Below are 24,677 nucleotides of genomic sequence, written 5' to 3'. Positions count from 1 at the left end.
AAAATTCATTTATCTGTATCTGAAAACTTATGTTTTACCATGAGCCGATTCATTTGAGAAATTCAGGGATGTTAAATTAAATTACTTTCAGATCGATCCTTGCAACAGTTACTCACCACCAGGCTTAAATGTCACCTGCCACTGTACGCTCCGTGCGTACGACTGAATGCATCAACGTATCCACAGGGACTAAACTCTGACAATAGATCTCAAAACTAATTTATTTGCCTTACAACCAATGCTCCTAACATTTTGTCTTGATTTTCATCGCAATTTCGTCCAAAACTGTCCCGTTCCGAAATCCCGTGACACAAATTGACGCGATCGTACTGGTGTCGTTACAACACACAAGACATATTCCGCCCAAACCGCGCACCGCGGCAGTCTTTACTGGTTGGCGCGGACATACTCCCCCAATGGGGCGACGTAAACAAGTCGAGCCATTACAAACCATAGCGCCAAACGTGCCACTTAAACAACATTATCAGTCCAAACACGATATGAATGATCTTACTAGTAATCCAGGTCCAAGGCACACAAGGTGCAATATCGAATCACAAGTCCAAATCACAATCAAACGAACGCAAAAGTCAGAAATATGTCTCACTAGACAAAAGAGCGCAAAGCAATCTAAACACCGTGAATGCACGCGCACACAAGTCCAACGAATGTACCAAACATCATAACAAAGACGCGGAATGTTCTTAGCGCAAAACAACTGCAACGAAGTGTCCTATAACCACGCGCATAATACTAACAACCAAGGTGCCACTACGATATAAGAGTGTCTTCAGCGTCGCGTTACATAATAGTCTCTTAGTTAAGTCCGCGTTGCTCGCTTCCAGCATGCACAGCTTATGAATGGGTCGCACTAATGTGGATGTCTTAGTCTTCACCTCCGCAACTCTAACTTGACCGTCGTCTCCGGTGATCGTTCGAGACACCCTGACCAATGGCCACTGACCCCTGGGGGTTTCATCATCAGCGATCATAACGAGATCTCCTTCCTCATTTCCTGGTGCCATTTCGATCGCTCCTGTAATGCGGGCAAGTACTCCTTCAACCAGCGCTTCCAGAAGTGCTGGGCAAGCAGTTGACAGTGCTTCCAGCGCTTCCGATGATATGCGTCTTCCTTAACAAAGAGACCTGGCGGTAGCGATGTGCACGGCTTCTGCAGCAAGAAATGACTTGGTGTCAGAACTTCATCATCTTTCGGGTCGTCCATCACTTTACACAGAGGTCGACTATTAAGGACTCGTTCAACCTCAACAAAGGTTGTTGCGAGGACCTCATCGCTCACCAATGCCTGTCCGAGTAGAGCCTTCAAGGCGAGCTTAACCGACTTGACAAGCCGCTCCCAGACTCCAGACATGTGGGATGCTGCTGGCGGTTGGAAATGCCAGTTTATTCCTCTCTGAGCAAGCTCATCATCAACGTTCTGTGCATTCCAATGCTGCAGGGCTTCTCTCAGTTCCCTTTCACCACCCGTGAAATTGGTCCCGTTGTCAGACCAGATGTCATTGGGATCCCCACGTCTTCCGAGAAATCTTCTCAAGGCGTTGATGAAAGAACTCGCATCGAGTGACTCGACAACTTCAAGGTGGACTGCTCTTACATTAAGACAAGTAAAAATCGCTCCCCATCGTTTCAGCTCTGAGCGACCTCGCTTGACAATCAGGGGGCCAAAGTAATCTAGCCCAGTACGGGAGAAAGGCGGTTCGTAAGCAACCAATCTCATTGCCGGGAGGTCCGCCATCTTCTGGGTCAGTCTGCTCGCCAAGCGTCGTCTACAGCCAATGCAAGAACGTATTATCTTCTTGACAGAGATTCTAGCTCGATGTATCCAAAACTTCTCCCTCAACGCTGCAAGTACATGCTCCTGTCCAGCATGTGCCGTCGTCTGATGATAATGATGAATCAACACTGACGATAGATGAGTGCCTCCGGGAATGATCATCGGAAATCTAGCATCGAATGAGGTAGGGGCTCTTGACAGTCGCCCACCAACACGTAGAACTCCGTCCACGAGAACTGGATTCAGCAAACGCAGCTGGCTTGATTGCTTGACTTTTCCATTACTCTTGAGGTCAGCAATTTCTTCTGCATAGAAGCCTCTCTGAGTATACATGACAATGGACTTAGCTGCTCTATCCATGTCAAGCTTTGGCCTGTCCTCTTTCCTGATCATATCAGCAAACTTAAGCAGAAGAGCAACTCTTCTCTGTAGGCCTATCCAACTGGAGCATCTTGCAATCATGTTATCCAAAGAGGAAGAAGATATTAGCAACAATCCAACAACCTTCTCCTCGCTAACTTCAGGATCGTTTCCCTCCAGGGGCTTCACTTCTGCTGCTGGCCAATTCTCTTCGGGCTGACTCAGAAATTTAGACCCTTGAAACCATCTCGGATTCTTTAAGAAGGCTTCAACTGTCTGTCCTCTGGATATGTCATCCGCAGGATTGTCCTTTCCAGGAACATGTCTCCATTGTGTCGGGCTAGTGGTGTCCCTTATCTCGGTCACCCTGTTCGCTACATATGTCTTGAACCGCCGGCATTCATTATATATGTACTGCAGGGTAATCCTCGAGTCTGTCCAGAAAACAGCACGTGACACTTCCAACTCCATTTCCTTTCTGATGAGACAGTCTACTCTAGCCGCTACAACAGCTGCTTGAAGCTCTAAGCGTGGGACTGTCACAAACACAGAGGGAGCTGTCCTGCCCTTCGCCATTACCATTGAACAGTTGATGTTTCCTGATGCTGAGACCTGACGTAGATAGCTGACGGTCCCATAGCCAACTTCTGATGCGTCGGCAAAATGATGGAGTTCAATGTAAGCCGATTCAGGTTCGCTAAAGTAACACCTAGGGATAGACAACTGGCCCAGTTTCTTCAGACTTTCTTTCCATCGAAGCCAATAATGGAGAATCACTTCGGGTGAAGGCTCGTCCCAGCTAAGATTCAACTTTGTAGTCATCTGTAGGATCCTCTTGGCAGGAAGAGTGACTGGTCCTACCAGGCCAAGTGGGTCATATAAGGAATTGACCGCAGCAAGACATCCTCGCCGAGTGTTTGGCTTATCCATCTCACCAACTTTCACACTCAATGTGTCTGATGCTACATTCCATGACACTCCCAGGGCCCTTTCTAATGGTGGACTACCTATGATGAGGTCTTTGCATCCTATGGCTCTATTCTCCTCAGGAATAGCAGACAAAACTTCCAAGGAGTTTGAAATGAATTTCGTCAATCTTAGGCCTCCCTGACCTAACATCTCGATCAACTGCAGAGCCAGACATATAGCAGGCGCCGTATAATCAACAGACTTTAGCAGATCATCTACATAGAAGTTTTTGTTGACTGCATCCACAGTAGATTTGTCGAAGTCCTCGGCGTTGTCATTTGCACATCTTCGAAGACCATATGTGCATGAACTGGGACTATCTGTTGCCCCAAATATGTGTCGGGTCATGCAGAACGTCTGCGGAGTAGCGTCAGCTTCATCTGACCACCACAGGAATCTTAGTGCTTGACAATCCTCTTTTGGCACTTTGGAACATTGCTTCAACATCTGCAGTAACAGCAATCTTTCCTAGACGGAAATGCGTCAGGACCCCGACTAGGCTGTTGGTTAAGTCTGGTCCCTGCAGGAGCTCTTGATTCAGAGAAGTCTCACCATAACGTGCCGCGGCGTCAAACACGACTCTAACCCTTCCAGGCTTATTAGGGTTCTGCACACCATGGTGCGGGAGGTACCAAGTCTTGCTTGTGGTCACTGCTGCTTCCTCGTCAGATAATTGCACAGCATAGCCCTTGGTAATGTAGTCATCTTGCGATACATTGCAGCATACTCTGAGTCCTTGGCGAACCTTTTCTGCAGTGCTATTAGCCTTTTCTCGGCTGATGCCTTGTTGTTAGGAAGACATGGGTTTTCCTCGCGCCACAGCAGCCCAATCTGGTAATTCCCATCAACGAATGCAGTTTTGGACTCCAGGATCTGCATAGCTCTCTTGTCTTCTACCGACATCCTTTTTATGCCGTCACAAGCAAAACCATGCCTCTCCTCCTCCCAGAGCTTCTTCACTTCAAGCTCTAATGACTCGCTGGCCAACTCACTCGTCCGATCACCATTACCCCCAAGCACATCAGTACTCGCCACAAGTAGATTGCAGCTGGGCACAGGCTGATCTCCAGTCTTGCAAGTCGGTCCAGCAACACACCATGATAGGGGGGTCTTCACAGCATAAGGTTGGGTGTCTGGGCACTCTCCATAACGGCTTTCAGTCACAGCATGTGCCCGTGGTACGTCTTCACCAATCAATATGGAAACAGTCTTTACATCCACTTCAGTTGAAAGATCAAGACCTTGTAGATGTTTCCATCCTGACAAGTCTACGACGTCAGGCCTGTACCTTTCATCTATATGTAGCTCGTCCACTACGTGAGCTCTGCTCACTGGTCTCAGAGGTTCTTCCTCGCTAGTTGGACTGAGGAAGCACTCGGCTATTTTGACCTCCTTACTTTGACCCTTTGCTAAGACTGTGTTGACACTTAGGACCTCGGGCAAACCAGTAATACCGAGCCTACTTGCAATTGACTTGGCTATCATTGTAACTGTCGAACCCGAGTCTAGCATAGCAAACGTTGTCAGACTCTTTTTGTCCTTGGAGTAGAGCCGCACAGGTATAACCTTCAGCAAAACAGACTGGGTTGGCTTGGAAGTACTAACCAATGATCCAGTATGAACGTCTTGTTCCTGGTGTAGTAATGGATGGTGGAGTCTGTCACATCCTGTCTCTGTACACGGTTTTTTCCACTTGCAGTCCTTTACGTAATGCTTCCAAAGACAGCAAAAACATAATCCTGCCTTGCGGACGAACTGTTTCCTAAACTCCACCGACTTAGATTTAAACTGAGCACAATTCGATACAAGGTGGTCCTGATCACAGAACTGGCACCTTCTCGGCTCCTTATTGTGAGACTTCGTATCTCTCGTGCTTTTGGCTTTAGCCTCGCTATTACCACCACTGCTCCTGGCCTCATCTTTAGCAGCATTATTTCTGGGCCTTGACACCCTAGTAAACTTGGCACCATTTCTTTGCACACTGTGTCCTGTGTTCGACTCCTGCTGTCCACTTTTAGCAACTCCCTGATCAGACATTGGTTGCGTTGACATTGTTGTGCATGTGGATTTCTTCTCAGGAGCCAGAGTGTGACTGGTCTTGGTTATCTCAAACCCTTTTCCATGACCTTTGCTCCCCCCAGTGACAGCATTCTGATTGTTTCTGCCACTGGCGGCCACAGCATACACAGCATGATTGGCGGTCTTCGCCAGGGACGACACCAGACGTACAAGATGCTTTAACGTCGGTTGGATATTTGCAGCTTCAAGGTCCACAACCTTTTTAACCCATTTTCCTTGCACATGGGCTGGCAGTCTGCTAAAGATTGCCTGAAGCGACGTTTGGGTGTTGGCTTCGGCAAGGAGGTGCTGATCGTCCAGGGTCTGCAGTGTAGCTTCCAACTGATCAGCGAACTCAAGCAGGCTTTTTCTGTCCTGAGCCTGAATTCTGGGTCCTGCTGTTAGTCTGTCAACAGATGACTTGACGATCTGGAACGGTTGACCGAATCTTTCATGAAGCACCTTCCAGGCCATCTCATAACCCCTACTAGTTCCTTTATAGCGATCAATGGCCTTCTTGGCCTCACCACGCGAGCACATGATTAGCTGTGACAACTTGAAACTGTCAGTGAATGATTTCGTTCCAACCCGGTCACTGAAATTCCTAATGAACTTAGGGTAATCAGCCGAAGTCCCATCGAATATCATAACTGGAGGTGCGGGCAACTCTTGGTGTGCCGTCATCCGTTCTAGTGTCTGAGCTAAGTTGGTCAAATCTCCTGCTGCCACTAAGGCTGTTGGCTGAGGGCCGTAAATGACTGGCTGTTGATTCGTGACTTGATTGGCCTCCTGGGCCGGGACTAGCTGGTCCGTGTGGTTCTGCTTAACCTGGTAAGCCGGATTCTGGACTTGCTGACCATCCTGATCCTGAACATCAACATGCAGCTGACTCGTCTGTTCACATCCAACCATGTTGGTCTCAGACTGATGCAGTATGTTCATCTGCGTACCACTGGTTTGGCACACACCGGATCTTCTAGTATTCTGCGTAATACTATACATAGGCTTGGACTGGCTTCCATTGTACTCTTGACCAGCTGGAATGGCATTATTACCTCTGCCATTCTGACCTACAGTTGCAATGCCGCCTTTACCATGGCTGGCCTGGGTGCCAGCTACTAACATGAAAGTCCCTTCATTTCCGACATTTGGCTCGGAAATATATCCATAAGGCTTGGGCTGATGTATCCCATCTCCAAGAGCGTCAACATGCCCATTCGTGTCTTCAGAATCAACGTAAGGCAGCTTACTATGATCTACGCCAACACTATGATCACCATGATCACTAACAGGGTTTAGTGTCACAGTTTCCCCAGGCTTACATAAAGGCTCCTTCTACTACCTTTCTTTTCTTGTAACCCCGAAACAACCTGGTCTTCACCAGTATTTTCACATTGCTGTTCTTCAGTGGCAGCATGCTCATCACTTGTGTCGCCGGCTGACCGCAACCCGAACACACACTGATCACCCTCAGCTATATTTTCATAATCATCAATCACAGCATCTTCGTTTAGAGCAGGATGATTATTCACAGGGTCTTTATTGTTGAAATCACGCAATCGGTATGAAAGTTCTTCATCCGGGTCAGATTGCGTAGCTTGCATCTCGCATTCTAAATCAATCATGCGAAGGCGCATCTGGGAATTTATGCGCAACGCAGCACGTGCTATGTCTGCTTGGATTCTTGCCTCCTCAATTTGCTAACGGGCCTCAAGCCTGGTTTTCTTCATCTCTGCTTGCAAGTGTCTTCGTATCTGGCTTGCACCACTACTACGGGTACCTGCTCGTCTCGAGCTAGCCCTACTCCCAGTTGTCCAGCTTGGGAGCTTTGTGGCACTGGCAAGCTGGATTTTTGCCCTCACTGTTGCCTGGTGGCTGCTGTCCTCCTCATATCCCTTCATATTGTCCCAATGTCTTCACAATCACGCTTGGTAAACTCAATCCCAAATGGTCCACTCATATACTGCTCACGACTTCCAACCTTAATGCTGCCACAGCACAGGTCTCCAATTCCTTCACTCTGCCTCAGAGCTCAATGTGATAAGTATACGACCTCGGATGGGTACATCGAATATCAGGGTGAACAATGACCAATATATTTCTGATATGATGGCTGCTCCACACTGTTGGCAATAAACAGCAACAACAAATGAGGCTCAAACTTCCAATCTTCTTGAGTTAGATACACAGCAGAGACAATTACAACACATGCATGACGTGTACAGCAACAAGATCCAATACTATAACATACCAGTGTATGCTTTGATATCCTTTGAAACGATCTGGGGTCGACAACAATTCGACCACCAAATCCAACGTTGTCTCACCTTGGGCGAGCATCAATCTAACCACAAGGCTACCAAGGCGATTCTGACAAAGTTCAAATTCAAACCTCCACTAGTACGGTACTAAGTACAATGTTGCTCCGTCGACGATCTCCAACAGGAATCCAGCTCGACTGGCAACAATCCAGTCATCAACGACTACTGGTACGATGATGATTAACTCAGACTGGCAACAATCCAGTCGAATACTCTAATACTGCCGATTCAACTTAGGCTGGCAACAATCCAGCCATACATGAATTACAATGCAAACAATGAAATGACAGGCTGGCAACAATCCAGCCATGCAGGTATACTGCAAACGATTATATAAATTCAAGGGCTGGCAACAATCCAGCCATCAAACAAACACAACAGTTTTTAACTTAGGCTGGCAACAATCCAGCCATGAGCTTGTGCGAGACTAGTATCTACTATAGGTCGCTGCTTACACATAGCAGTCAAGTTCCGAACCATGACTGCCTCAATGTTAATAAGTGTCACTCAACCTATTACCATAGAATACGCAGCGCAATCACTATAGCTCTCCGGATACTGAAATGATACAGTTCTAGCCCGCCACGCGAAGTAAAGTGAATATCGTCTCCCGATATAAGAGAGTTCAGGTTCACTAAGACTGAACGGTCATGTCTAAAAGTATAAACGCGTGGGCATCTCCATGCTAGCCTCTGAATAAGCTGATTATATCGCAGGCGGCTTCGATCGAAGAGGGCTAGTGGGCACCGCCTGGTTTGCCTACGGCACACAACCTGACACGGCACGATAAAACGAACCGAGGATGAAATCAACAGGTCTCGACACACCTGATTTACATTATAGGCCAAATCTTCTGGTCACACACCGCTAACCAAGTCGTTCGTACCGAGTTCCAAAACTAATATATGTGGCTGCAGCCTCTCTACGTGATAAGAGACGAAGTCAATATCTGCTGCATCCACTAGGAGGCCCCCATTACCACAAACATACACTTCATGGCCCGGTACTCCAAAACAGTCAGAGAAATCGGTGAAAATCCCCTGGTCCTGATATGGTGGTAGCTAGCTGCTGAATCAGATAGGCCCGGTGTCACCTCACAAACGAGTGCCCACAAACTAAAATCTTCATTGATTCAGCTTCTAATCACAGGCGAATAGTAATATCTGTCAAGTGCACGACGAGTAAAAACATACGCAAAATATTAAACAAATGTCTGTCCATGCATCAGGATGCAACACGTTTGAATTATTCCAGTATACACCACGTGTATACACAGTGTAGGCCTCTACACAGTCCGTTCAGCATTCAGTTCGAGTCGTTTCTGACCGGAAATCTCCGTGGTCCTACTAAAGATTTCCCGTAGCGACCACTACCGATCACCACTCCATAGTGACGAGCTTCAACGTTAAACATGTCCGCCTGACAACCACTCCGTCAATCGCGGACGGCATTACTCGGTTAAAGTAGGTCATTCGATCGACCACAGTTCAACACGATCCCTTTTGTGTCACCATGTACGCTCCGTGCGTACGACTGTATGCATCAACGTATCCACAGGGACTAAACTCTGACAATAGATCTCAAAACTAATTTATTTGCCTTACAACCAATGCTCCTAACATTTTGTCTTGATTTTCATCGCAATTTCGTCCAAAACTGTCCCGTTCCGAAATCCCGTGACACAAATTGACGCGATCGTACTGGTGTCGTTACAACACACAAGACATATTTCGCCCAAACCGCGCACCGCGGCAGTCTTTACTGGTTGGCGCGGACAGCCACACTTTTTTAACTTAGGGAAAAACTAATAGGGCATAAGATAACAAACACAGTGATGAAAACCGCATGAATATCGAACTACCCATCTTCAAGTTATGGTAGCTATAAAATTCAAACATTCCAGGTTGTGTAGGAAGAACAAACTGTTGATGTAGATTGTGCTGTACTGAAATAAAGTTTTTTATAGTTTCATGCCTACATTTTAAAATTGTACATTAACATGTTCACTAAAGCTCATATCGGTGACAAGGTAATTAGAATATAAGCATGAAACTATGAAAACTTTATTTCAGTACAGCACAATGTACATCATCAATTTGTTCTTCCTGTACCACCCTGGAATGTTTGAGTTACATGCTGTTCACTAAAAACTCATACCTGAGACAAGGTAATTGCTATAACTTTAAGATGTGTAGTTTGATTTTTATGCGGTTTTCACACTTCTGTTTCTTATGTTATGCCCTATTATTTATACCCCATGTTAAAATTTTGATAAAAGCGTTTCAGGTCACCTTTAAACCCGTAATTAATGCTGAAAGTCCAGAAACGTCTGAGGGAGTAAAAAATGATAATAAAAGCAACTTTTGTTCAATGGAATGAATGGAAAATACATGAGCCAGATTGTAAATAAGGAAAATTTTACAATAATTGATGAGAATGGTAACCTTCACTTATTTAACTCGATCGAGGACTGGCCAAGAGGCTCTTGGCTCCATCTGTGAACAATTCAATTTCTACCCGGTTCCCTATGTTTTCACATGTCTTTCAGTCGAAAGCATTGTTCACCAACTTGAAGTAGTCTTTCTCAAAATCAGTAGTAGAAACTATCCTACTTTCAGTGTTGAAATCAATGTAGGACGCCAACCACTTTGACTGAAATTGTGCACTAAAAGCTCATACCTGTGACAAGGTAATTAGAATATAAGCATGAAACTTTATTTCAGTACAAGACAATGCACATCATCAAATTACATACTGCTATAACTTTAAGATGAGAACATGTAGTTTGATTTTTATGCGGTTTTCACACTTCTGTTTCTTATGTTATGCCCTATTATTTATACCCCAAGTTAAAATAAAAGCGTTTCAGGTCACCTTCAAACCCAAAATCCTTACCACAGCTACAGAGACATAATTCAGACTTCGCCTGACAAATAAAGTTGGATTTAGTTTTTGCTCACCAGAAAAAGTCTGATTTGATGATCTTTCAGGTCTTTTTAACTCTATTTATGGTTCTAGTTTTTCTAGTTCAGGTTCAGGAAATGCGCCAACTTTTCCCTTTTTAACTTCTTAAGTTCTTGAGATCACTTACCTACTTGTCTAGACCATTCTATTTGGTTTTGAAACATTTTTTTGAACCCCTTCAGGCTTTAAACTGGCTGTCACTTGTGTTATTTAACTATTCTGTGTTTTTTCACTGTTCAATATTTCAAGTTGTAGAATTTTTTATGTTCAGACGATATTGCAGTAGCTGAGTTCTGATCACGACGAGCTAAGCTCTGCTTTCCAGATGGAGTCTGATCTTGACAGTATCCTGACGTAATCTGAGCTAACGAAGCAAGGGCAGTTAATACTCTCGTTCTCAGACTTAATCATTCTAACCATTAGTCTTTATTCATTTTGTGACAATGTAATCATTTCTTCGGTCTTCATACAGATCACCTTTGTCATCAATAGGCAAGATAAGATAATCTAGTGTAAGCCATCAAGACTGTCTTTCCAAAAGAATCTTTATGTCTGGCAGCCATCCTCGTCTAATGGTGTTTCAAGATTTCCTTCTCACTTATTCCCTGGAATTATTTCTCGAGGGTGGAAAAGGAAACTGATTTCTAACTGTTAGTGTTAGAATGACATCATGCTCTCACGTCTTACCCGCTACGTGACGTCGCTGGCATCCAGAGCCGAACTGCATTGCAATGCAACGTCTCTGGAAGGGACACGTTTGGTCACAGGGAAACGTTTGATCGGTCGAAGTCATGGAAAATTCTCCTAAAATCACATCAGGGAATCCAACAGTACCGGGTAGGGTCCGGGTTCTCCTTCCTTCGAATACGACTTTTTTCAATAGTTTTTTGTTCTTAGCTCATGGGTCTCACCTCAGCTGAGAGCTCTGGGTCTTGCCCTGTATCTCACTCATCAATCATGCCACACTACACAGAGCACTTCATGACTTTTTTGTATTCTGGTACCATGAATTTTCGTGTACTATTCTGTGTATCCGTCGTCGATTTGCGGGGAAGAATAGTGGGACCCCCTTGCTCCTCACATGGTCCCCTTAAAGGAAATGATACCGATAGTGGAACATCAACAAAGTAACGTTTTATCACCAATGGTCCAATATAGCACCATTTGGTATTTTACCTACTCTTTGCAGCAGTTTTAACTATCAACTTGGATGGAACTGATGGCAATATCGATAACGAGTAAGTCTTACGACAGAATAAGACGATCCTGTCTTTGGTCCACGATACTTTTCGTGCCTTTCACTGCATTTCAGCTCGAGGTACTAGGTTAAGAACATTTCTCCTTTGATCAAGCCTCGTAGGTTTTTTTGTGTTTTTTTACCCGAGGTCTCCATTTAAACAGAAATCTCTTTAATTCGTGCGCGATATTGTCCTGCATAACAAAACGCGTTTGTCACATTCACAGTTGATCAAGTAAATGGAATGGTGGCGAATACCGGAAACTTTGGAGTCCATGGTTCTCCTTTTTCTCCTCGTTTTGTGCTCTCATGTATAAATAGTTGTTGGTACATTTTAGGAAAAGAGGCCAAGGGGACCTCGATCGATTAAAGTATCAATTAATATCCAACCACATGACCCAATTTTATCTGTCGTGGGCAATTACTCATCTGCCAGCAACGTGTCAGCGACCTTTGCAAAGCCAAAGTTGTCCGACCATTCCTGAGAATAGATAAGGGTCGACTAACGTTGGTTGCGAATGGCGGTTTAAGTATGTATACTGTCGACTATCGTGGCCAATGTATTTTACTTCATTCATTTAAATGTCCTCTAAAGCGCCGTTGTATAAGTTTGAAGTGTCCTAGGATAGAATGTCCGGGAAACAAAGGACTCTATTGTGCTTTAAACACCCTCTGAGGTATTGACGATCATGGCCGCTTTAGAATCATATACCATATATTCCCTGAGAATACAATAGGGCCGGACACTCTTTCAAGGAGGACACTTTTTACTTCTACACCGGCAAACGAGAAATAAGAAATGCACAAGTTATTATTACACGCCGTGATTACATGTACAGGAGACATCGACAAGTATCGGCGATCGCAGAGACCTGGGACTAATACGAAGAAAGCTGTGATGGCCGGATTCAGCCACAGACATGCGATCTTCTTATCGCTCATCACAGCGATAACATCATCGCAGACCACTGAGATAAAATCTCTCATTTGCTGGGTGATTCGTCTTACCAGGAAGCTGAAGCAACGAGTTAGTTACGTGGGATCACAACTCTTCGGTACTGTCATGTCGTTTGGGCATACTCATAGCGGCAAGGGCCAGAGTTTAACTGAGAACAACTTTGCAAGGCCAGTGAAGGACAAATTTGCAATAGCATTTTACGCACGGAGGAAATGCCATACAGGTGGTGAACATTTCATTCTTGACAGCTGGCAACATCGGCAAAGGCAATATCATTATTTGGGAATTTTATTCCTTGAAAGCAGTTTTGGAAATAATACTTTTGAGCTAAGGATGACCATTGGGCAACGAGGGGGCATTTCAATAATTCAGTCAAATGTCTCTAAAGCAATGATAAGGGCAAATATATGGTATTTTTACGCATTGCGTGGTTCGGGTAGACAACGTGAATTGTTTATCAACGCTGATCGGCAAACAACGACTACTGGTACTTGGACACTAAGGTTGTGGCCGGAAAGATTCATCCAAATAGGTCACACTGACTTCGGAGAGATTTCATCTTTTGTGTTGTATGACAGATTGCTGAATGACCGAAGCATACGTCAGTTATACGAGCAAGGTAGGCCAATCAAGCATATTTCCGTTATTTGGTAGCTTTCCAAGTACACAGTTCAAAAACTTGCTTTTAATGGCGCTGGAAGGCCAAACCATGAACCACTTAGCATGTGACCTGCCATTCGAAAGTAGGAACGATGAACTAGTTGCATGCGATGATGATTATTGTACACGGATATCTAAGAGCCGCGTTTCTGAATATTCAAGAAACGGGAGATACGATCATGACGATGCAAATGGTCATCCGATGGCATTCATCTTGTTCAATATGGATAGACAGTGGGTTGGCGCCGACACCACAAATTTTAATTATTATGACGTGGTGTTTCGACTTGGCCTTTGTGGCGATATCTTAGTAATTACTGACGTGGTCTTATATAATTCAGGACACATTATTCTCTCAAATATTCATCCTGAAATAGTTAACGAAAACCTCGTCCAAAGAGAAGTCATTCTGTGTAAAAACCAAGCCTAATGTACCCCTTCACGAACTTTTTTTGTTCATTTTGTCAGGACCCTTATTTACTCGACGTTCGGCTGTCAGTGGAGACGAAAGGATAGTCAATTTATATAGAGAGAGTAACTATTTTGTAATGGAAAAGTATGCACACACCGGTACTGAAATCCGTTCAAAGCTCGAATGTGGTAGTATGAGTTCTGTGCTTCTTGGAAATCAGCCAGTAAAGCTTTTCCAGTATCAGGCATTAGTGTTTAGCAGTAATTCCAGAACGTGTGATTTCGTGCCGTTTAACCATTGCCCACGTTATTCTCCTGTAAGATCATCAGCGATTTCTCAATATCGATTTGTGCCTTAATGCTTAATGAGTTGAGTTACAGTATACTAAGTACTCATACACGCCATATTTTTCGTAAGATTTACTGATATCAAAGGAATGATGAACATCTGTTTCAAAAAGTGCTCTCTGCAAAAATGATACATTATGGATGTACGGGTTTTAGCTCGAGTAATATACCACAGCAAACGCTTTCTCGGTAATCACGCCAAGAGAGAGAAACAAAAATTCACCCCCTTAAGGTAATAAATGCAATAAATCTAAACTTCAATGCTTAGTTTGGTGTTAATTTGAAGGAAGACAGCTTTTCCCATCTGTGGTCTGTAATGTTCATGTAGCATTGCTTCTGTAACACCCGGTATATCCGTTGTTGTTGTCGTATGTTAATAAACCGATTTTGGCAGATCTGCGTTTCTACTAATATATGGGGCCATAAATATGACATTTTGGCGACGAGGAGCACAAACTGCTAACAAAAGCAATGAAAACAAAAGTAGTAACAAAAGAGTCTAGAGAACCCATAAAGCGCGTAGATGCATCGAAATATTGAGATACGGTGCTAAAATCGAACCGCAAAGATGCCCGATCCCGATCACGCACCTGCACCTGCTGCTGCAGCCCCTGTAGTAGAACAAGTACTGACACTGCCAATTTTTTCCCACATTTGAGCTGCAACCTGACAACAACGTTGGCCAGAGATGGGACAAATGGTTAAAGAGGTTTGAACGGCTAACTACCGGTATTGGAATCGCCAACGCAGCTAGGAAAAGAGCACTTCTCCTACATTTCGCAGGCCCAGATACTGATGAGATTTTTGACACTCTCCCGGAGACCGGAGGCGATGAAGACTACAAGACAGCGAAGGCTTAGCTAACAGCCTACTTTCAGCCTAAGCGTAATGTTGCGTTTGAAGTTTTCAAGTTCAGACAAGCTACCCAAGCTGCTGATGAAAATATTGATGCATACCAAACCAGATTGCGACAGTTGGCGAAAACCTGCGACTTCAACGATATAGACAAAGAAATTGCCGCTCAGATCATCACAGGAACTAAGAATAACCAACTCCGCCGAAAAGCACTCAGAGAGGACCTCAATTTGAAGAAAATGTTAGAAACCGGGCGTGCATTTGAAATCAGCGAGGCACAAGCATCGACTTTAGAATCAGGAACCGGTACTAAGGACCAAATCCACAAAGTTGAGACGAATTCCCAATCACGCCGATGAAGATCATCAAACTGGAGAAAGTTTCCCAGCAGAAGATTTCGTTCAAAGTCAAGACCCAATACATACATACATACATACAATAGATCATTTTTAGGGCGCTTCTCAGAACGGAAAAAGCTGTTAAAAGCGCCACCTGGATTTATAATTAAAATTTCCCAAAGAGCCAAGTCTTTAGCTGGCCTCTGAATGACACATAGTCCTCAGCTGATCTCAGAGAGCCGGGCAGGCCATTCCACAGCCTTGCAGCGCAGACAGAGAAACTCCTGTCCCCATAATTGCTTCTGGTGCGTCGCACTGCAAGACTGTATCCTGATGATGTAGCACGCGTAGTGCGGGAATGAACAAATGGACTGACCAGCTCCCTGAGATAGAGAGGTGAACTGTTCCCATAGACGGCCTTATGCGCCATGCAGATGATCTTAAACTGCGATCGCAGGTGCACTGGAAGCCAGTGTAACCGCTTCAATACTGGAGTCACATGGTGGCGTTTCCGTGTCTTTGTTATTAACCTGGCCGCAGAGTTTTGCACTTTTTGCAATGGGGCAATAGTCTTCTTGGGAAGACCGTGGATGAGACCATTATTATAGTCAAGGCGGGAGATCACAAGCGCTTGGACAAGTCGCTGTGTACTGGCGGTGTCGAGGTACTTTCTAATTCGGCCAATATTGTGCATATTAGAGAATGCGCTTTGACAAATCTTTCTCACATGGACGTTCATGTCCATGTGTTGGTCGAACCAAGCACCCAGGTCTCGCACAGCATCACAGCGGCTTATAACGGTCCCGTCAACATTAAGTTGAGTCACTGACGGACTTCTACGAGAAGAAGTTATTGCCAAAAACTCTGTCTTTGAGCCATTGCAGCATAGATCGTTCACAAGAAGCCATAGCCCCACACTCCGAATGCAACATTCCACTCGTGCAACAGTTAAACTTCCAAGTCCTAGATTACCATATGGAAAAATACCAAGTAGCTGATTGTCGTCAGCATACATTTCAAATGAATTTACATTTTCGCTTCTCATCACGTCACCGAGAGGTCTCGTGTAGATGTTGAAAAGTACTGGCCCTAACACAGAGCCCTGAGGGACACCATGTGATAACACTACTTTATCGGAGACATGGCCCATGACACACACTGAGGTCTTTCTGTTAGTGAGATATGAGGAAAACCACTGAAGTGCAGTTCCAGTGAGTCCGACGTTTTTCTCCAACCGATCAAGAAGAAGCTGATGATTCACGGTATCAAACGCAGCAGATAAGTCAAGTAGAACAAGCAATACTTCGTTTTGAGTGTCCAGTGCGCATAGAATGTCATTTGAAACCTTCAAGAGCACGGTCTCTGTGCTATGGTGCTCACGATAGGCTGACTGATGTGGCTCATACAATCCTTGTGCAGACATGTGCTCCTTAAGACGTACAGCCACCACCCTCTCCAACAATTTAGAGAGAAACGTTAGGTTTGACACCACGGGTCTGTAGTTTTTCATGTCATTTTGATCCAGACTCGGTTTCTTCAGCAGGGGTGTGATATGTGCGTACTTCATACACTCTGGTACCTCACCCACGTGAAGAGACATGTTGATGATATGTACTAAGACTGGAAGGAGCACATCCAAGCATTTGCGTAGCAGCCAAGTTGGAATCTGATCCAAACGACATGACTTGGCGGGGCTACTAGCAGGATCTTCTTCAATTCTTCAGCAGTGCAGGGCGGTAGAGACTGAATCGTATGAACTGAGGACGGCTGGGTTTCAGCGGACAAACAGACACCGGATTCGTTCCTTTGATCGGCCAGTTTATCTTGAATCTTCTCAACTTTGTCAGTGAAAAAAAGGCTGAAGTCATCCGCCAGGCTTTGTGGCTCGGTGTTTTCTGGCAAGGAAACCGATTTTCCCTTTCCGAGAAGATCACGAACGGTTTTGAACAGGTCCTTTCCATTTGAGGCCTCGACCCTATCTCGGTAGAAAACAGCCTTGGAGTCTCGGATGAGTTTGGAAACAGACGAGCTCTGTGCACGGTAAAGCTGCCTGCTGATTTCCGTCCTGTCCTTCAACCACCTCCGCCTCAACTGGTTCCGAACACACCTCTCGTCATTGACCTCATCAGTCAACCATGCAGGCTTTCTGCGGGCTGACACTGTCCTGGAGATCAACGGTGCATGAGTGTCAAGAACGTTTTGTAGACAACTTTCATACTGCGAGACTAGAGTAGTCAAATCAGCACTTGGATTCTGAATCAGAGGAGAGTCTGCAATATCTGCACAAAAGGCATCGATATCAATGTCTCTGAGTTTTCTGTAACTGATCATTTTTCTGCCAGATGACTTTGGTTTTGCAACCCTCAGGTCACAAAACACAGCGAAATGATCAGGAGGCAACGATGGATCAACCCCTATCCTTGAAACGAGCTTATCATCACTTTTGGAGATCACTAGATCGAGGGTATTGTTCTTGATGTGCGTCGGTTCATTGACACTTTGGATCAGATTGAAAGTGTCTAGTAGCTGGTGAAATCGTATAACAATGGGATCACGTGATTTGTTGACGTGAATATAGAAGTCCCCAATAATCACTAGATGTGTAGAGGTCGCCACGAGAGTCTTGAGAAGAGTGGAGAATTCCTCCAAGAATGGTGTCATGTTTCTAGGAAAAGGGTCAGGCCGATATAAAGCAATGATTCGTGTCGTATCACCTGATGCCAATACAGATACATCCATGTATTCGAAATGGTGGTAGCATTCAGTTTCATGCTGACTAAATGAAAAATCACCACGAAGTAAGATTGCAACACCACCACCTCGGCGGGTGGACCTCGGCTTATGAATGAAATGATATCCAGACAAGTCTTTTGTTACTTCCGAAATGACAATATTGTCTGAATCCTTTCCCGATAGCCAGGTCTCTGTTAACACCACAATATCTGACTTGTGGCTTATTGCAGCTTCGGTAAGGCACGACACCTTATCCTTAAGTGACCTCGCATTCCAAGTCATCAGTTTCACGATGGTATTGTCCACTTTGGTACGACGACTGCCAGCACGTTTACCTCTTCTAGTAGAGGTCCTTTTGCACAAATGCAAGTCCTTCAAGCATTTAACCAACTTAGGTGAAATGGGCGATCCGACTGAATAGTCCTTCAGTTCACTCCTTGAATAGAGCATTGTCCTGCTTGAAAGTGACACAAGTTCAGTCAAGCACAGAAGCACTGCACATGTACATGTGTACATAGCAAACATGTCTGGCAAAATCCTCAAGGGCCAACCTGATAGTTGGGCATGATGAAAAGAATATGTTGCTAAAGTCCCACAGATTTGAAAGACAGTTCAAGATGGTCCATGAACATTCACAATCTGACACAACAAAAACTGGCTGCACTGGAGTTTGTATTCCGAAAATAAATCCAGGTTTTGTGAAGAGCCGAGGGAGCTGCGTGTTAGGCGCTCACCGACAACTCCATGACTCCAATGATCGCAGACAGCATGATACTCGAGAGTTCAGGGTCACCGACAATCGTGATTTCCGCCAAGCCAGGGTCCCTCAAAGTCAACATCAATGCAAACGATGTGGTGGAAAACCACACAGAGACCAAGACAGATGCCCTGCCAATGGAAAAGAATGTTATGTTTGCAACAAATTGAACCATTTTGGACGTTTGCCGCAGCAAGAACCAATCTAGGCAGAGTGTCCATAACGCCAATGCCATAACCATCGAGGACAACAACGTAGTTGAAGATGACTATGTTTTCTGTGCGCAAGCCCGTAGCCCTACAAAGCCTAACATTTGCACTATAACCATTGGAAAGAAAGACAGATACACTAAGATTTCGATGATGGTCGATTCTGGAGCCTCTGTGAACGTCGTTGATGCCCAAACCTTTAAAGTCATCCGCCGTGTGAAGCCACATCTACAACTCCAGCCTCCAGACACCAGCATATACACTTATGGTAGTAAAGACCCAATGCCTTTGAAAGGGATGTTCAAGACGACAGCCAGGTTCAAAGCTGAATCAAAGTTCTGCAATTTCTACGTAACAGAAGGTAACAGTGGCAATTTGCTCGGGCGATGGACTGCCACAGCTCTGGGCATACTCCATATTGTGAACGAAGTCAAAAGTCACCCCAAGTTACCAGAAGGTCTCAGCGAGTTTGGCGACATGTTTGAAGGAATTGGTAAAATAAAGAACAGATCAGTAAAGCTTCATATCGATGAGTCTGTCAAGCCAAAACAGCAACCCCACAGGCGCATAGCGTTTCATATCAGGAAGGATATAGAGAAAGAAGTAGAAAGACTAGACGCTCAGGACATACTTGAGGACGTCGAGGGTCCGACACCCTGGATAAGCCCGATTGTAGTAGTCCCGAAGAAATCAGGAGGAATAAGAATATGCGTGGACATGAGGGAAGCAAATAAAGCCATACAGCGTGAAAGACACTTGATGCCCACATTAGATGACTTGGTGAATAATTTGAATGGTGCCACGGTGTTCAGCACACTGGATATGAGGAGTGCTTATCATCAATTGGAACTGGCCCCTGAGAGCAGATACATCACAACCTTTTCAACACACCTTGGTTTGAAACGATACAAGAGACTGTTCTTTGGCATAAATGCTGCATCAGAAATTTTCCAGAATGCCATCGCTGAAATTTTGCATGGTCTACCCGGCTGCAAGAATATATCAGATGACATCATCATATTTGGCAAGAATCGCAAGGAGCATGACAAGAACCTGAAAGCAGTACTGAAAAGACTTAAAGAACACGGTGTAGTCCTGAATTTACCGAAGTGTCACTTCTACAAGTCCCAAGTCAAGTTCTATGGTCATATTTTTAACTCCGAAGGAATCTCACCTGATCCCAAGAAGATACAGACGATCGTAGACGCCCCAGCCCCGCAAGACGCCAGTGGAGTCAAGTCCCTTTTAGGAATGGTGCAGTACCTCTCACGATTTATACCAGACTATGCTCATGTCGCAGCCCCACTGCGTGAACTGACAAGACAAGACACCAAGTGGGAATGGACTGAAGAACACGACAAAGCCCTGATCGACTTGAAGGAATCCCTTACAGGAGCCAAGGTCATGTCGTTCTACAATCCAGATCTTGATGTTGAAGTAGCCGTAGACGCCAGCCCCAAAGGATTAGGAGCAATGTTAACACAGCGAGGAAAAGTCATCAGTTATGGTAGCAAAATCCTCACCGATGTAGAGACGAGATACTCACAGACAGAACGTGAGATGCTAGCTGTAGTATGGTCCCTGGAGCATTTCCATCTATATTTGTATGGTTCCAAGTCATTCAAGATCTTCACTGACCATAAGCCTTTGATTGGTATTTTCAACAGCCGTAAGCCTGCCTCAGCCAGAATCGAGCGATGGAGATTACGACTCATGCCGTATAATTGTACCCTAGAGTATCGCCCTGGTAAAGACGACAAAAATCCAGCCGATTTTATGAGCCGACACCCTGTAGCCAGCCCAGATGATCCAGACCACACCGATGATTATTTGTACATTAACTACCTGTGTACAAATGCTATCCCGAAGGCGATGACATTTGATGAAGTTCAAGCCTGTACCAATGCTGATCCTGTACTGCAGAAAGTGAAGAAATCCATCGAAACTGGTAATTGGCCGAAACGTGATGACACCATGAGACCTTTCTACCCCCAGAGAGATTAATTTGCTGTCCATAATGGTGCCATCATGAGATGTTCCCGCCTAGTGATTCCGAAGACACTCCAGAAGAGAGCAGTTGAGTTGGCACACGTTGGTCACCAAGGTATAGTAAAGACGAAGAGCCTCTTACGTGAGAAGATATGGTTTCCTGGTATTGACGCCCTGGTCGAAGAAGAAGTCCGACAATGTTTACCCTGTCAAGCCGCCAGCAGCCGTGGAGCTGAAAAACCGGAGCCGCTGAAGATGACGCCACTCCCGAAGTCAGCATGGCAAGAAACGTCCATCGATTTCTTGGGCCCACTACCCGTGCCGACAGCTGATTACTTGATGGTACTCATTGATGATTACAGCCGGTTTCTCGAAATTAAGATTATAGCGTCTACTGCAGCTAAGACCGTCATACCCAAACTTGATGCCATATTTTCAAGACAATGTATACCAGAAGTCCTGAAGAGCGATAACGGCCCACCCTTCAATGGAAAAGACTTCACAAGATTTTCCTGCTACCTTGGTTTCAAGCACCGAAAGATCACTCCACTTTACCCTCAAGCTAATGGTGAAGCCGAGAAGTTTATGCAGTCCATGGCTAAAACTGTCAGAGTTGCACACATCGCTGGTCAGAATTGGAAGCAAGAACTGCAGAAGTTTCTTCGCCAATATCGTGCCACTCCACATTCAACGACTGGTGTATCGCCATTTGAAGCCCTCACTGGTAGAAAGATGAAGACACAGCTGCCGCAGATCACAGCCTCTAGTCCAGCAGCCCGTAGTCCCGTGCCAGATGCAATCATCAGAAACAGAGACGATATCCAGAAAGCGAAGATGAAAGCGTATGCTGATAAGAGACGCCACGTTAAGGAAAGCAGTCTTTCAGAGGGTGACGCAGTCTTGGTACGTCAACGAAGACAGAACAAGCTCTCCACTCCATTCAGCCCTGATCCCCTCCGTGTAACTGCCAGAGATGGTAATATGGTTACTGCAGAGCGTCCAAGTGGACAGAGAGTGACCAGGAATGTAACACATTTTAAGAGCATTCCACACAGACACATCATTCGTGAAGACGAAAAGGAAGAGCTGATTGACGTCCCGGAGAACGAGGATACCGAAATGCTCGTCCCGCCACTCCCTGATGTTCCAACGCCAGATGTCGAGACTACCACTTCTAACGAGATCCCAGATGCGACTCCAGTAGGCCTACGTCGATCAACCAGAGGACATTCACTGCCTGTTCGTTTCAAGGACTATGTTATGGTATGTCGCTAAGAAATGCCCTAACATTTCTTATGAACTATGACTCGAAGTGATCTCTTTATTAAGACAATTGTGAACTAAAAGGGCAATCATTGGACTACATACTTATTTTCCTCAAGGACAGTTAGTTATTCTTGGATTAGTTTATTCTCATATTAGTGGATTATTCTAGTTCTAGTAATTCCGATGATTCTCTTCGTTCAGTTGGATAATAGGAAATAACGCATCGTAGTGCGCGTATAAGGATTTACCAGTGGTAAGGATTCATTCGATTAGTTATTGTTCAGTAGAGCCAGGATTCTTAGATTTTAACCTAGCAGTCGAGGAAAGTCTTTAGGTTTTAAGCGCAACAGTTAAACGTGTTAATTTTAGTTTCAGAGCACTTTCTTATCAAGAAGAGGAGGGATGTAATGTTCATGTAGCATTGCTTCTGTAACACCCGGTATATCCGTTGTTGTTGTCGTATGTTAATAAACCGATTTTGACAGATCTGCGTTTCTACTAATATATGGGGCCATAAATATGACATGGTCCAACACAATGGAACGCGTTGCCCTGTTCATTGCGGAGAGAAACTGACATTGACAAATTCTAGGCAGAGTTGAAGACATTTCTATTCGAAAGGGTCTATGGAGCGGTGGCACCTTGGGCTTGGTATACCCCACGGAAAGGCGCCGTAGAAATATACGTTTTATTATTATTTGTCATAAGTTCGGGAAGTGATAGGTGACAATGTTTTGCTGCGCTAACTATATCACTGATAGACAAGTTAAAGTAAAAATATAATCGGAAGCAGTTTAGAAAAGTGCTCTTCATACTGATAGAGGGTTAGATATAAAAATAAATCTTACTGATAAAATATAAGATGGGTACTATTATATTCACATATCGCATAGACGATTTATATCACAGAGCACACAGGAAATATTTATCTTCTAGATAAGCAACGATAGACTAGTGTGAACATGATACTTGTAATATAACAAACGACCAAATGATCGATATTATGAAAATGAAAATCAATACGGGACATTTGCAATACAGATGTTGCAGTACTGAAATTATTTGTCGAATCATTCTTTTTTCCCCGAATCAACTCCTAAACTATACAATCCATTTTGTACCGTGAACGATGATATACACAGAGAAAGATATTAATTGAAAGGAGATCTATTGATTTCTCTAATCAATGAATATTGATCAGAGAGTGAAATGGAACTCGGTGGATCTCTTTTTACTGTTCAACTTGTGCCAATGCGCTTTGTTATTTTCAATAAACTTGGTAAATTTTGTCATTTAAAGCGATCAGCAAGTGAGCGAAATGGTATACCGAGGGGAGATAATTACCACACAATAAACTGCTAAACCAGGCAAAGGGCCAGCGTGGATGAGAAGAACGGCGAACGTGGGGCTGCTAATGTTAAAGGACACCCACAGGAGAATGCTCGTGAGATTACAGCCGAAGTGTTAGGTGACACAAACAAGAACATGTACTCTTGACTTTACCTAGAGTTTCATCCATCGATTTTTTATGTCGAAGGCATAGCGTATCAGTTACTAGATCTGGGAAAACGGGATTTCAATGAAATTAAATGGATGCCAATTTTTGTATATTGTATCAGAGGTGACAAATAATGTATCTGAGGCAAAAACACAAGCCCACATCTGATCACTGAAATGGCATTACCAAGGCAACAAAAAATTCCTTAAAAGCTGATTTTCGGTCTAAACATGCTTAAGCCTATTCAAACTGCTGTTCACACCCATATTCCACATAATTCTAATGAGGTGTGCTAATTCGCCATTTCTATTTCTGTAAAGAACCCGCCGCCAAGATGAAGGTAATGCAAGGAGAAAACATGGAAAAGCATCAACATTATGACTCTTCTGTCACCTCGAAGATTTCACCTCAAATGCTGAGTTTTTTTATGCCCATTTCAATTTACAGCTCATCTTCAGTATTCGGACGTACAATCTTGTAACTGACCAAATGGATATTCACATATTGGAATTAGTCGCTCAATTCGACCGTCAATTCGAAATTGACCCATTCACGAGAATGCTCTCGATTTATGTTTTACATGTATTTGTGACTAATACTGCATGGTGCAGATACAATGTAAGAGGCCTCTGATGTAACTGAAGATATTTGTCGGAGATGACATCCTTACGCAGAGACACGGCGTAACACATGTTGGCAATCTGGCGAATACAATGAAGTGAGCTGCACTTATTCAGCTCACGAATAGTTTCGTCGTCATGCAGGACTGATTTTCTGATTGCTTTTCAAGTCAGTCCTCAAAATCGTATGTCGGTCGATGTGTTACAGCCGAATTCGATCGAAATCGCGCTGCTTTATTTGGCTTCCCTATTCCTTGATTCGATTTGGCAATAAACAGTTTATAATGTGCATTCGATCGTGACGTACCTCAGCCACACAAGTAAAAAGGGG

The 24,677-nt window shown here is 44.4% G+C and overlaps 1 protein-coding gene across 1 annotated transcript; it reads right to left on the bottom strand.

Annotated features, from left to right (window-relative positions):
- Positions 1–988: 988 nt before the first annotated feature.
- LOC135500814 (uncharacterized) lies at positions 989–3,571 on the bottom strand. The gene has a single exon (XM_064792465.1). It carries the CDS (start codon positions 3,569–3,571, stop codon positions 989–991), a length of 2,583 nt encoding a protein of 860 aa, XP_064648535.1.
- Between the last annotated feature and the right edge of the window lie 21,106 nt (positions 3,572–24,677).

The sequence above is a fragment of the Lineus longissimus genome, chromosome 16 (assembly GCF_910592395.1).
Source record: "Lineus longissimus chromosome 16, tnLinLong1.2, whole genome shotgun sequence".
NCBI classification, from domain to species: domain Eukaryota; kingdom Metazoa; phylum Nemertea; class Pilidiophora; order Heteronemertea; family Lineidae; genus Lineus; species Lineus longissimus.
The sequence above is the reverse complement of the archived record's forward strand: the minus strand, read 5'-3'. Positions and strand labels throughout refer to the sequence as shown.

Excerpts from the sequence above, each read along its gene's own strand:
- LOC135500814 (XM_064792465.1), bottom strand. The coding sequence starts at position 3,571 with ATGTTGAAGCAATGTTCCAAAGTGCCAAAAGAGGATTGTCAAGCACTA.